The 14,846-nt window shown below is 31.7% G+C and overlaps 1 protein-coding gene across 1 annotated transcript; it reads left to right on the forward strand.

Moving 5' to 3' along the window:
- Positions 1–320: 320 nt before the first annotated feature.
- Positions 321–8,476, forward strand: LOC21394234 (non-lysosomal glucosylceramidase). Its single transcript, XM_024167788.1, has 20 exons — positions 321–395; positions 890–974; positions 1,622–1,726; positions 2,441–2,497; positions 2,594–2,664; positions 2,864–2,963; positions 3,180–3,250; positions 3,376–3,476; positions 3,597–3,700; positions 3,877–3,930; positions 4,256–4,311; positions 4,453–4,491; positions 4,611–4,755; positions 5,077–5,258; positions 5,338–5,405; positions 5,715–5,787; positions 5,942–6,003; positions 6,095–7,022; positions 7,436–7,726; positions 8,078–8,476. Exons 2-20 carry the CDS (start codon positions 900–902, stop codon positions 8,355–8,357), a joined length of 2,862 nt encoding a protein of 953 aa, XP_024023556.1. The 5' UTR covers positions 321–395; positions 890–899; the 3' UTR covers positions 8,358–8,476.
- Positions 8,477–14,846: the final 6,370 nt, after the last annotated feature.

Consider the following 14,846-nt stretch of genomic DNA (forward strand, 5'->3'; position numbering starts at 1 on the left):
ATCTTTAACCGTATATGCCATGCTATATTTTCATCTCCTTTATTTCAGGCCCACACTTTATTTGAGGAATATTCCAATGATGGACTGTTTTTTTTTTTTTTTTTTTCGTTTTTGGGAATTCCAACGTTATTATTCCCAGTCAAAAACTGTTACTAAAAACAAATATTGGAGGTTAGAATTTAGAAAGAGAGTGGGACCCACAATATAGTTAAATAGTAACTTCATTAGATCTGTTATTTATGTCAACTAGTACAAACGCTCAAAAATTGGACAAATCCAAATATACAATGCCAACACTATATGGCTTCTCAAAACCGTCTAATTTCCTATCTCTTTCATCTTGTTTCAACTTTCTCTCTGCGTCCCCTCTCAGTGCCATAATTGTATCTCTCCAGGTTTCTCTATGCCTTCTTTTTTTTTTTCAATTAAACTTTCATGGATTCTTTTGTTTTTGTTGTGGAGGAATATTGAACTAAAAAAGCTAATAATAAATCACCTTTTTTCTTTCCTCTGTTTTGATCCAAGTTCATGTTTTTTCTTTTTTTTTTTTTTTTTTTTTTGGGTCGAAATTTCACTTGCCCATTTCTTTCTTTCTTTCCTTTTTGTTTTGTTTTGTTTTGTTTTTTTTTTGGTTGATATATATCAATTTATAAACATGCATGACATATTTTCTCTGTTATGGGGGTGATCTAATGTGTTTCAACTGAAACGGTTCGGTTTGTCAATCATTATTTATAAATTTGTAGTCTAGATTATGATTGTGTCTCTTTGTTTTCTAGATTTAAACATATCATTTTAGTCAATGCTGTTTTCTTATGACTACTTCATAGCCAAATAAGTGTATTATGAAGAGTTTGATATAGAATCTTTATTTATGCTTTTGTTCAAGGTAGCAAAATATGTGCGAGGGGGAGAAGCTGGACAACGGTTTCACCGAAGGAGATGAAGAATTTTCAAATTCTTCCATCAATCAGGTAAGCCCTATACTTGTTTATCTATTGGGATAATGTCTTTTTTTTTTTCATCTACATTGGATAAGCAAATACCCTCAGTTCCTTTTATGTTTTCTACTTGTAACAAAAATCTAGTTTTGTCACTATTGATTTTTGGCTAGGAATATAAGTAGCATTTGAGATGTCTTGAGGATATTTTTGAATTGTAACTCTGTTGATCTATCCTTGGACTTGTGAATGAAATAAACTTTACCAGATGATCGGGGCCGGAGCTAGAACGATTAGTTCGGGGATGGGGTGGAACGAATAAAGAAATGTAAAATTTGGTGGGGCTGGTACAAAATACAAATTTTTTTAAAAAAGGTTCAGATGTGGGGGGGGTGGGGGTGGGCGGCTGCCCACCCTCGTCTGCGGGTGGCTCTGCCCCTGCATATGATGAATTGGTCTCTTCATTTAGTATTTTCTCTCATAAAAATTTACATTTCAACTCAAATCTATGAACCAAATGGACCATTAGTTTGCTTGTTAAATTAAATGAAGCATAAGAATTAACCTTAGGCACTCTTTGCTAAACAATCATTTAAAATATGATTTCAATTGTGAAATTTGATATAAGGCCTTTTGATTTTTTTTTCTTCTGATATATGATTCTTTTATATATTTTCAAGGTTGATCCTGGGATACCTGCATTGCTAACATGGCAGAGAAAATTAAACGGCGAGGGAAATACCCCTGTGTCGTTCTCTATATCTTTGAAGGAAGTAATTCATTTGGTATGTTTAATAATATAGATGTGAGTAATGTGTCAAAAAAAAAAGTAATGTAGATGTGAGGATTTTTTATTTGGTATAATATTGTCATTGATAAAAAAAATGTTGTTGAGACTGCTTTAGTAAATAACACTTGTGAGCTTGAATAACTTTGAAATGAAGATCTAAACATGGTTATGATGATGAACAAGAGATTAGATAATTCGGGCTCTGTGATTATCTTGTCAACTTGTGTTTGTTTGTTTATGTTATCAGTTCTGATATTTATGAACTGATATTTATCTTTATAATTTATTACAAACTACACCTACTTCAAATTAACTTGTTAAGACCTTTTGATAGCAGATATAGTTAAGTAAAAGGAGCTTTTTCTCAGTTGTATCCTATGATTTTGATCATAAAAAGAGGAAAGTAATCCAGTGCATAGTTCGATATATGTATATATATATATATATTTTTTTTTTTTTTTCCTCTAGCTATATCATATGACAAGTCTTCTGCACAAGAAAAGTATCTTTTCACAATTTTAAAATCTCAATCGACCCCTCTACTTGTATTATCCGTTTTACTTATCCTAATATTATTTGATTGAGACTCATCCTTTTGATCGATACGATTATGTAAAGTTGTTCTTTGAATATCATGAGTTACAGTTTCTAGTTATTCAGTGAGCACTTGTTTCATGAAGGCTAGACAATTTCCCTTTTTGTTTTATAGGCTCCAATAGGTTTTCGTCTATGGCGTCATGTTCAAGAAGAAGCTGCAAAGGGAAGGGTAATCTTCTTGCTTTTGGTGTACTTAGTTACTGAAAGCAATTTACCAGATTTAAGGCCCTAATGCCAATTCTGTGTCTCTTTGTTCTTTGTTAAGGGGGCTCTAATGAATCCATTTTCTAAGCGTCATGTAACATCTAATCATGGCGTTCCTCTAGGCGGTATCGGGTAAGTCCTGACCTTTATAAGATTTTTTTTTTTTTTTTTTTTTTTAATGATGCCACATTACATATCATACACATATATGTTGCCTTTCTATATGTTTGTTCTCAAACTTCATCTTCAATGTTACTGAATACATATAGTTCTTTTCATCTTTATGTATATTGGAAAACTCTTCTCAATCGTTGAAAAAATCAACCTTCAGTGCAGGAAGCATCGGTAGAAGTTACAAAGGCGAATTTAAGCGTTGGCAACTATTTCCGAGAATGTGTGAAGACAAACCCGTTTTAGCAAATCAATTTTCTGTAAGTACATTGTTCGTGTTCGGGATCGATGTATACACACGCACATTCTCAACCATATGCCTCATCTAATTGGAAAAGCTCACTATTGATGATGATTTTTTTTTTCTATTAATTAGTCATTACTTCGATTTTTTTTCCTTTCTTTCTTTAACTTCCTTTTTATAAGGACATTGTTTCTGTTATTAGACTTGAATCGTTTCCGACGGCTTCATGCAGGCTTTTGTTTCGCGTCCTAACGGTGAAAAGTATTCTACTGTCCTGTGCCCAAGGAGCCCGGAGATTGTCAAGTAAGCAACAACTACTTACTGCAAAGCTTATGTCTATATGTCTACAAGAGATTATACTCCTTGCAAGTGATTGTGAATATTTTAGAGAACCTACTAATGACATGTTGACGAATGTACATAATTAGAGAAACCGAAGTTTCCGGGATCGGATCTTGGGACTGGAATCTCGATGGACATAGTTCTACATATCATGCTTTGTTCCCAAGATCATGGACTGTTTATGAGGGTAATTTACTTATATGGTATTTACCTTGGAGCTTACTATACTTGTTTTCATCTTGAATGCCTTTCTCTTATATGGTGTTTTTTTTATTATTTATTTATTTATTTATTTTTGAAAATGAAGGTGAACCTGACCCAAAACTTAGAATTGTTTGCCGTCAAATTTCTCCTTTTATTCCCCATAATTATAAGGAGAGCAGCTTTCCTGTCTCAGTTTTTACTTTTACGGTAGGCACAATTCTATTAGAAGCTTTCCCTTATATATTCATATATATATATATATGTATATATATATATATATATATATATATATATAGACACACACATATATCAGAAGCTTGTTTGCTGGAAATCTAACACAGAACAGATTCTGTAGTAAGGTTTATTTTTATTCTTCCTTTCAGCTATACAATTCTGGACAGACTGCTGCAGATGTTACCCTGCTTTTTACATGGGCTGTAAGTTCTACCATAATACATTTTTTCTTTTGTTATATATTTCACGTTGCTTTTGTTATATTTTTCATACACTCACAGAACATCTGGCGTAACATACATATTGATTAAATAGGAGTATCATTCCAATTGCCATTACAAAAGTAATTAGTATTTTTGTCATTAGAAGATACTTTTGGCTAGTAAGTATTCCAAAAAATGATATTAATTCTGCAACAAAACCGCTCATTAGAGGGCCTTTTTAAAAAAAAAAAAAAAAAAGAAAAGAAAGAAAGTTACATTTTCAGCCACTAGAACTCATGCAAAATGGTTTTCCTTGGAAATTCAGAATTCTGTTGGAGGGCTTTCCGAATTTTCTGGTCATCACTCCAATTCGAAAACGGGGTAAGAAGATTTTCCACATTTGATTCGTTTGAATGATGTTATCTATTTTTGCAAAGCATGCATATGTGTTATCTTATGAGAACTGATCTTTCTAGCATATCCTTATTCTATTCTAACTAGCAACTTTCTTTACTTTTCTAGGGTGAAGGACAGAGTGCATGGTGTACTTCTACATCACAAGCAAGTTCCTCTTTTGAACTAGATTAAAACTAGATTCTTGGTTGGTTTGATCAGTTTAATTATTAAGTTTTTTTGAGTGTTCTGATTTTCTAATTAGTGCAAATAATGCACCAACACAGGACAGCGAACGGACTGCCCCCATTGACTTTTGCTATAGCGGCGGAGCAGACTGATGGCATTCATGTGTCAGAATGCCCCCGTTTTGTGATAGCCGGTAACTCAAAGGGTATCACTGCAAAAGAAATGTGGTATGAGATAAAAGCGGTAGGTTTACTTTTACCGTTTTTCTCTAGTAGAGGAATCCATAGTTTATAAAGAGCTCAAGTATGTAGATCACCAATAGTGATACATAGCATAGTTTCTTGACAATGATATTTTCTTTGCAGTTCTCACCAATGCACACAAAATATTTCTTCCTAGCTCTTTTTCTTTGGTACATTGTCTCCTTGTTGTTTTGGCACCTTTTTTTTTTTTTTTTTACGTTTGGTTCTATTCTTCTCTGAACAGTTTACCCCTTTTTTTTTTTTTTTTTTACGTTTGGTTCTATTCTTCTCTGAACAGTTTACTCTTCTTCTTCTCTGATAGCACGGATCTTTTGATCGTTTGAGTACTTCCGAAATGTCAGAGCCTTCAGAACCAGGATCATCTATTGGGGCGGCTATCGCTGCTTCTGTGACAATTCCCTCGGATGCAACACGCACCGTTACATTTTCGTTGGCATGGGATTGCCCCGAATTAAGATTTTCTAGTGGAAAGACTTATTACAAGTGGGTGAACAAAAACTTGTATGTGAAATATGACTAGTTGAACAAATATTTCGATTAGCTAAAATTTTCGTATGTACAGGCGCTACACTAAGTTCTACGGTATTCATGGGGATGCTGCTGCAGATATTGCGCGCGATGCTATTCTGGGTAATCTTTGATTCTGTGAAGTTTTATATTGACAACTTTTAAGAGCACATATATTTTTTTTAATTAAATTTTTTTTGACAAATGGTGGAAAAATAATTTGAGACTGAAATGATGTTCAGAATGGTCCTTATGATATAGTAGACAAGTGGGGTCATTGTCTTCTTTGTGTTTTCACCTAATCCATAAGAAGCTTGGGTTTACTATTTTTCTATGCTACTAACAAAAGTATAGGTAGTGACTACTTCAGTTAATCTATTCTCCAATAAACTTAATATTCTTCTGTTATCTTTTGTTCTTTCTTGAATATAGAGCATCGGCATTGGGAGTCCCAGATTGAGGCATGGCAAAGACCCATTCTTGAAGACAAGAGGCTTCCAGAATGGTGAGTTAAACAATGGTGGACCAAGGAAAGTGGTGCATAAAGAATATTTTAAAACACTTTCAGGGATAAAATCAAAATTTCAAAATCTCAGTGGGTTGAATACATATTTTGGTCTTACATGTGAGTCGCATTCTTAACTAATTTTCGTGTGCAGGTACGCGGTTACTCTTTTCAATGAGCTGTATTATCTCAATTCAGGAGGAACAGTTTGGACAGGTAGTTCTTGACATTGGAGACCATTGTTGAGAAACTTACCTAGTTTTATTGGTGGATCCATTCCTTAAGCTTTCATATTTATCATTTGCAGATGGATCGCCACCGCTGCATAGTGTAGCAAGCATTGGAGGAAGGAAGTTTTCTCTTGATAGATCATCATTGGGTTTGAAAAGTATTATCGATTCATCTGATCAAAGTGACACTGCAATCGACATTCTTGAAAGGATGACTTCGGTACTCGAGCAGATACAAGCTCCAGCCTCATCAAAATCTGCATGTGGAACAAGTCTGCTTCAAAAGGGAGATGAGAACATAGGTCAATTCCTTTATTTCGAAGGAGTCGAATATCAGATGTGGAACACCTATGATGTCCATTTCTACTCATCGTTTGCACTAGTTATGCTATTTCCGAAACTTGAGCTCAGTGTCCAGAGAGACTTTGCCGCAGCAGTAATGATGCATGACCCGAGCAGGATGAAACTTCTACATGACGGAAGTTGGGGTCCGAGAAAGGTTCTTGGAGCGATTCCTCATGACATCGGAAACAATGACCCTTGGTTCGAAGTGAATGCATACAACTTATACGACACGGATAGGTGGAAGGACTTGAATCCTAAATTTGTTCTCCAAATTTATAGAGACGTGGTTGCCACCGGCGATAAGAAGTTTGCTCAAGCTGTTTGGCCGTCGGTTTATGTTGCAATGGCGTACATGGACCAGTTTGATAAGGATGGTGATGGGATGATTGAGAATGAAGGCTTCCCTGATCAGACCTACGATACATGGTCGGTCTCTGGTGTGAGCGCATATTGTGGTGGACTGTGGGTGGCAGCATTGCAGGCTACAGCTGCCCTGGCTCGTGAAGTCGGTGATAGAGGTTCCGAGGATTATTTTTGGTTCAAGTTTCAGAAAGCAAAAGCGGTTTATCAGAAATTATGGAACGGATCTTACTTCGACTACGACAGCAGTGGTCAAAGTTCGTGTTCGTCGATTCAAGCAGATCAGCTTGCTGGACAATGGTATGATTGAAGTAACTTCTTCAGATGTCTTTAAATATATCACATACTCAGAGCCATTTACAGATTTTCATTGTACACTCAAACACACACAGAGCACAACATATTAGAAGAAAAGATTTTATACGACGATTGGTTTGTGCTTTGCAAATTTTCCTCTGTCGTTTTACGTATGCATTTATTGACTTATCACAGGTTGGTTCTTGAAATTATATTCTTTGGTTATAACAAGGAAAATTTTTCTTTGATTTTTAGTTCTCCGTCCATTCGTAATTAACGCATTTTGAATGATAATTCACACATGTATCATATGATTGCCATGACATCTAAGATGTGCAAATTCTACAAATGGAACAAGATTGAATAACAGCTTACATTGCTAAATATGCAACTTAAATAGGATTTATACTTTGTAGGTATTCCATAGCATGTGGCCTTTCACCAATTGTTGATCAAAAGAAGGCAATTAGTGCACTGGAGAAAATCTACAATTACAATGTCTTAAAGGTCAAGGATGGGAGACGAGGGGCAGTTAACGGGATGCTACCCGATGGAAGGATTGACACGACAGCAATGCAATCGAGAGAAATATGGTCCGGTGTCACATACGCTCTTGCCGCGACGATGATCCAGGAAGATATGATTGACGTTGCATTTAAGACCGCGGCTGGAAACTATGAAACTGCATGGTCGGAGGAAGGACTTGGGTGAGAGAGCTAATTAATATTTAACTTCTAAGTTCACAAGTTTGAACAGAAATTTAAATAATAAGAGAAAACACTACAGCAAAAAAGTTTATATTATGGTTCAAACTGTGAACTGCCTCGTTCATTTCACCGATTCAAATTTTCAATTTCAATTTTGCAATAGTTAAAAGCTCTCACAAAAAGTCACATCTAACTTTTTCTGCTACAGTAAAAAACTCTCATATAAAATCACATCTCAGTTCAAATTAAAAACTCGAATCAAAGAACTGAACGAGGCCTTATGGACTTCTAGTTGTTAGACGTATTTACTTCTCTAGCTTCCTAACCTCTTGTTCTCCATCATCTCAACAGTTACTCTTTTCAAACTCCGGAAGCTTGGAACTCGGACGACGAATATAGATCTTTGGCATACATGCGTCCTTTAGCCATATGGGCAATGCAGTGGGCGCTAACTAGACCGAAACCGTCTGAGCAGCCGGCGGTGAGACCAGAAATCGATGAGATTTTGTTGCTGAAGCACCATGTAGGGTTCTCAAGAGTTGCCAGGCTTCTCAAGTTGCCAGAAGAGAAAGCACCTAGAAGTCTTTTTCAAGTTGTCTTTGACTATACCTGCAAGAGGATGTGGATGTGAGTTTATTTTTTTCTTTCAGTATCTGCTAATCTTGTTCATAAATAATTATTGGGTGTTGTATCATTTATTTACTAATGGTGGTGAACTAGCAATATTTCTACTTGAATAAAATACCAATTTCCACCAATGGTTTAGTACTTGAGTTATATATATTTTACTATAGTTTGAATAAGTTTGCCAAAACGTTCCCTTTATTTGTTTATTTCCTTTTTTTAATTATTTTTTCCCTATAAATAGGGCTAGAAATTGTCATTGTTTTTCAGATTTGACTAAGGATATATATTGAATATTCATATTCCTCTCTATTGTTTGTTTTCTTCCTTTGCTAAATTCTAAACTCATTCTCCTTTCTCTAATTTCTCTTACATTTCCCTCCCTATTCTTCTTTCTTTCTTATGTTCTGTGTCAATTGGTAGCATCATGAGCGCAAAAAGTTATTAAAAAATAATAATAACAATATCCATCACGCTGCATTTTACAAATTTTTTGCATTATTAAAACCAACAAATGCAAGGTATGAACATATTTAATTTAAGTTGGGGCTAATTTACTAGACATTTGCCTATCAATTTTTATTACTATTTTAGTTTGGTCTATTTCCCTCATTCAAGAAAAATTATATATATATATATATATATATATGAGATTGCTGAATTTACATTTAAAGCGCACGAGTCTAGATTTTTACCTCTTATTTTTTATTAATATTTTTTGACTAATATTTATTTAACTAAAAAGGATAATAATTAAGAGTAAGAGGTAAAATTTCAATCAAATTAAAGGGTATTTGTCTCATTTTCAATATATATTAATAGAGGCCCAAAATAAGTCAAACATATTTTCCTAAACAAGTATGATTGGATATTAGGCTGTTAGCGTTTGATTGGCGTCTCAAACTTAATTATCTTTCTGTATTTTCGTCAAAAGCGAGCTACGGTGAAGTTATTATTAGTTGGTATAACTTCAAAATTATTGATCTCGTAAATCTATAAGTTACCAAAAAAAAAAAAAAAAAAAACCTTTGAATCATTTTTTTTTAAATCCTTGAGTGATGAAATTGAGGATAATTTATTCTAAATTATTATAAAACAGTTGCAAAACAATAACTAAAATATAGTCTTTGAACATATATTGCTATTCCATCCCAGGGATATTGCATCAAAGCTCTGGAGAATGATTGTTTAATAATTATAATAATAATAATAATAATAATTAATAATTAATAAAAGAAGAAGGTTTAGCGAGCAGGTAATCATTTGTCTAGCCATATAGATAGGAAACATGTCCTTGCGCATAATTTTCTTTTCTATATATGATCAATTATATAGATAAATTAAGTCAATAACAGTTTTTTTTTTTTTTTTCTTCATTTGGGATAAGATCAATCGTATAAGATTTGATTATGTAAGCCATACAAAACGAAAGGATAAGGATCCATTAGTTATAATATATAGAGGTAATGTTAGGGATACCATGGTAATTTACATCAATCTTTTTTATATCAAAAATACATAATAAATGAGTTTTTAGTTTTCAGTCAATAATGAGTTATCTCATTATAAGTTCCCCCAATTCCCTCCCCCTATACAAAAAAATCAATTTTAAAAGGATTATTCGCACCAATATTGTCTGAACACTTTAAAAAATTGCTATGCTACTACCCAAACTAATTCTTTCCACATCGTTCCTTCCGTTGCAATATCTCTTAGGGACGTTTGGTATGCAGTAATCTTAAGAATGAGAATGAGAATCTGCAATATTACCATGTTTGGTACAAGAACTATAATATTTAGATTCCCAGGAAAGTGATTACCATGGGATTCACTTTCCCTCATTGTTTGGTATGGGGTAATCATAGGGGTGGGAATGAGAATATTTCAGATTCCCATGTTTGGTACAATTATTAGATTTTTTTAAAACCCAGGAAAGTGAAGCCTATGAGTTTCACATTACTACATTTTGGGGTAATCCTAAACTCACCAAATATGGTGTTATTCAAATTCTCAGAAATTTCAAAATCATGGGAATCTCATAATAATAATAATAATAGTAATAATAATAATAATAATAGTAATAATAATAATAATAATAATAATAATTATTATTATTATTATAATTATTATCATAATAATAATAATAATAATAATAATAGTAATAATAATAATAATAATAATAATAATCATTATAATTATTATAATTATAACAATTATAATAATAATAATAATAGTAGTAATAATAATAATAGTAATAATAATAATATAGTAATAATAATAATAATATTATTATTATTATTATTTATTTTTTTATTAATATTATTATTATGGATCTTCTTCCATGTGAACAACCAAACACAGTAATGTATTATTCCTAGGAATTATATTATCCTCTATCACTTTCTTAGGAATATGATTCCTACTGATTTCCGCATACCAAACGCCCCCTAGAGAAATTGTAGTAAACACATATTTTTAAAACTAAATTAAGTAAATAACAAAATTTATAACTATTTGAAGTAAATAACAGTTTACACGGTAAATGAATCATTTACTGTGTAAATGATTCATTTATGACGGATAAAAAATCTTTATTTACATAGAAAAAATTCTTTTTACTAGTCGTAAAAAGAAAATTGAAGTGAAATTTTTTTTTTTTACTAAGCATAAGTAAACCATTACGCAGTAAATGATTCATTTAATACGTAAATTACTATTTATTTTAAATAATTTAAAAATCTATTATTTAATTAATTTAGTTTCAAAAATATGTTATATACTACATTCCCCAATTTCATGTCAAAATGAGACAGAAAAGGAATCAAGTGCACTTAGGTAAAACAAAGGCCAGATATCTCTCTTTCATCTTCTTCAGTTTCCTCACCTAAATTATAGTCATTTTCTCACTTCCTAATTTTTACCGAATAAAGCCTAAAATACCAAACAATTCATATTTGTGGGACAACGTAAGACGCGTAAATGTTTTTTTAATTTCCCATTGCTTATCGCTCTCATATTAATGAAATAATTCTCTGGTTACTATAAGCATCTTATCTACTTCTTAAGTTTTTTTAATTCTTTTTTTTTTTTTTTGGCATTCTTAGTTGGAAAACGAAGACCAATCGTTTTATATTATTAGATTGGATTTCGTGTTACCTGTCCCGAATATACAAGCTGTAAGCGTATCTGGTTGATCCCTGCCAAGTTGAAGGTGTCTTAAAAAGACAGATATTAATTATATATAATATATTTTCAATATAATATTATTCATGATATGTATAAAATATACATTTTATTATATGTAAATATACATATATAAATATATTATATGTATAAATATAAAATGTATTGACGTACGAGCACTAATACAATTAATTTGCGTGTGCGTGTGCGTGTGTGTGTGTGTGTGTATATATATATATATATATATATATATGTAAGAGGATGCGGAAGGTCTAAAGAGAGAAAAACTCATGTGTGGCATTCTTGACTATGGAATTAGTTTTATCAAATAAGCAATATTCCATCTTTTTCATCTTTATAGGGAGTTTTGTTATATTTGTAACTCGTTAATTTACATTAACATGCATCATTTAAGCATGTCTTAAATGATTAAATTGGTTATTCAACATTCAACTATGCTTCACGCACAAATGGGAACAGCATCAATAATAGGGCACGTTTAGTACAGCAACTTAATCTTTTATTATTGTCACATCGCTTTCTTCAAAACATATATATTATTGAAGTAATTCTAGTAATAAACATTCAGTTGGAAGAAACGACACACTCAGAGACTTACGACAAGTCATTGGGACTCAATCTGACTTCCAGGCAAAACACATCGTTTTGGACTACTTCAGAAAAGGGTGTCGAATCAGAAGAAGACATGTGGAAGTCTTGAGCACCTACTGGGAATTTTCTTTGGGAAACATTTGGCCGTGTTTGAAATTGATCCCGTTTTTATTTTTCATGTTTTTCGAGAAAGAAAAAATGAAAACGTTTCTAAAACGGTGTTTGGAGCAATAAAGACAAAAAACAGAAATGAAAACGATTTTTTCGTTTAGTGTAAAATGAGAGAGAAATAAAAAATAACTTTTAGTCGTTTTTCATTTTTTATTTTCGTTTTCTCCTCTCTCGAGCAGAGAGAGACATTAATAGATTTTTTTTATATTGAAAATAATCTCTTGATAAAACTACCGAACATATTTTCAAAAATGAATTCTGTCTGAGATTGAAAATGTTTTCATTATTTTTATTTTTATTTTCATATAAAAAATAAAATGATTTTGGAACGAGTTCTAACACGCCCAAAGCGATTTCTCTATCATTTGTTTCGGGTTGTGAGTTTCTGGTTATTCTGTAATTGTAAGGTTCTGAGGGTGTATTTCTTCCAAATATTAGTGAATCTCTTGTGAAAGAGCTCAGCATGACTTAGGCTAGTTTCTGGCCGAACCTGGGTAAAACCTCGTGTTGTTCTTCATCTTATAATTTTCTGGGTTTTGTTAAAACAAAAATGGTATCTTTTTAAGATCTAAGACACATGGGTTAGGGTATCTTTGTTCCCTATGTACAGTCTGAATGGTTATATATATATATATATATATATATATATATATATACATACATATATATATATATACACATGTATGTATGTGTGTATATATATAATACCAAAGGCAGATAATAAAGAATGACTGATAAGAACAAGAAATAAACTAATCGACAGATATATAATAATATTGTACTAGCTAGTAGTTATATAGTGGGTTTCACTTAATTTATGTTTCAGATTTATTTACTTTTGAGGGACGTTTGAATGTTAAATTTCAAACTTAGTGTGGCCGGCCCCAATATAAAAATGCTTCCACTGATCTCTAGCTTAATAAATTATTGGAAGAGAAGGGTGGTACAAATTATTTACTCTATTATTTTCATTGGAGTATATATAATACTTGAGAACTTGTGGTTGCAGATTTAATCTTCCATTAGATCCACATCACTGCCTTTAATATATTGAAGTTTAGAGTTAGAATGTTTTTTTTTTTTTTTTTTTTTTTTTTTTTTTTTTTTTTTTTTTTTTTTTTTTGTAGTTATTCTAATTGTTGAACGAATCAATTGAAGACAAGCTGATTTGTCCATTAATTACTTGGAAAAAATTTGAATAATATTATTTCAAAATTGAATGCAGTATGGGAGATTTAAAACTAGAAAACCACATAAAATTACTTTATTCTATTTTAATTTCGTTAAACTTTTTTTTTTTTTGTAGTTATTCTAATTGTTGAACGAATCAATTGAAGACGAGCTGATTTCTCCATTAATTACTTGGAAAAAATTTGAACATTATTACTTCAAAATTGAATGCAGTATGGGAGATTTAAAACTAGAAAACCACATAAAATTACTTTATTCTATTTTAATTTCGTTAAACATGGCAAAGTTAAAAAATATTAGTCCGATAATTAAATTCAAAATAAAAATGTGCAATTTAAAAGAGATAAAACTGTTTGTTCAGGTCATTAATGTATACATAATCTAACAGTAATTGCACACTTGATTTCATCACTAGATATTGTAAAACATTAAATCTATAATACTCAGTAATCTTAGAACATCATGATTATCATAGAGTTAGAATTAGAACGCACATTGACTCATTGCTTTGATTTGAAGAAGATCATTTGCACAGGGAGTTTCAAAGAGACGCAGAATCAAAGTTCCTCTCTCTAAACCCTCGGTAATATTTTTGACGTATTTTTTTTTATAAAGAGAAGAGATACCGATTAATTAGGTAGAGAGATGACTAGAATCTTATTTTATATACAATGAATCAGTGCCTTCTATCAAAGCACATGTCCTTTCATAAAATGCAAACACGTCTCTTAATAAGAGTTGTAACCCCTTATAGCCAATATGAATATTTTATCATTCAAATAATTATTAAACCATTTAAATAAATGATAATATCTACTGGCTAGTAGTTATATAGTGGGTTCCATTTCATTTATGTTTCATATTTATTTACTTTTGAGGGGCGTTTGAATGCTCAATTTCAAACTTAGGGTGGTCCCAAAATAAAAAATGCTCTTTTCAAATAATAATAATAATAATAATAAATAATAAATGCTCCTTCTCAATAGCTTAGTAAATTTGTTGGAAGAAAATTAGGGTTGTACATATAATTGATCTACTATTTTCATTTGAGTATATGCAATACTTGAGAACTCGTTGTTGCAGAGTTAGTCTTCCAATTAATCTGCATCATTGCCTTTAATATTATATCAAAACTTTAATGTATAATGGGAGGTCTAAAAGACCAGACCACATTAAATTACTTTAGTCCCTTTTAATTTCCTTAAACATGGTTAAGTTAATCCCTCAAAGAAAAAAAAATGCTTAAGTGAAATTTATATATTGAGTCCCACAATTAAATCCAAATTAACATTGTGCAACTAGAGGAGTTAAAAGCTGTTTGTTTAATTCATTAATATAG

This window comes from Morus notabilis, unplaced genomic scaffold (genome assembly GCF_000414095.1).
Source record: "Morus notabilis unplaced genomic scaffold, ASM41409v2 Scaffold1340, whole genome shotgun sequence".
NCBI classification, from domain to species: domain Eukaryota; kingdom Viridiplantae; phylum Streptophyta; class Magnoliopsida; order Rosales; family Moraceae; genus Morus; species Morus notabilis.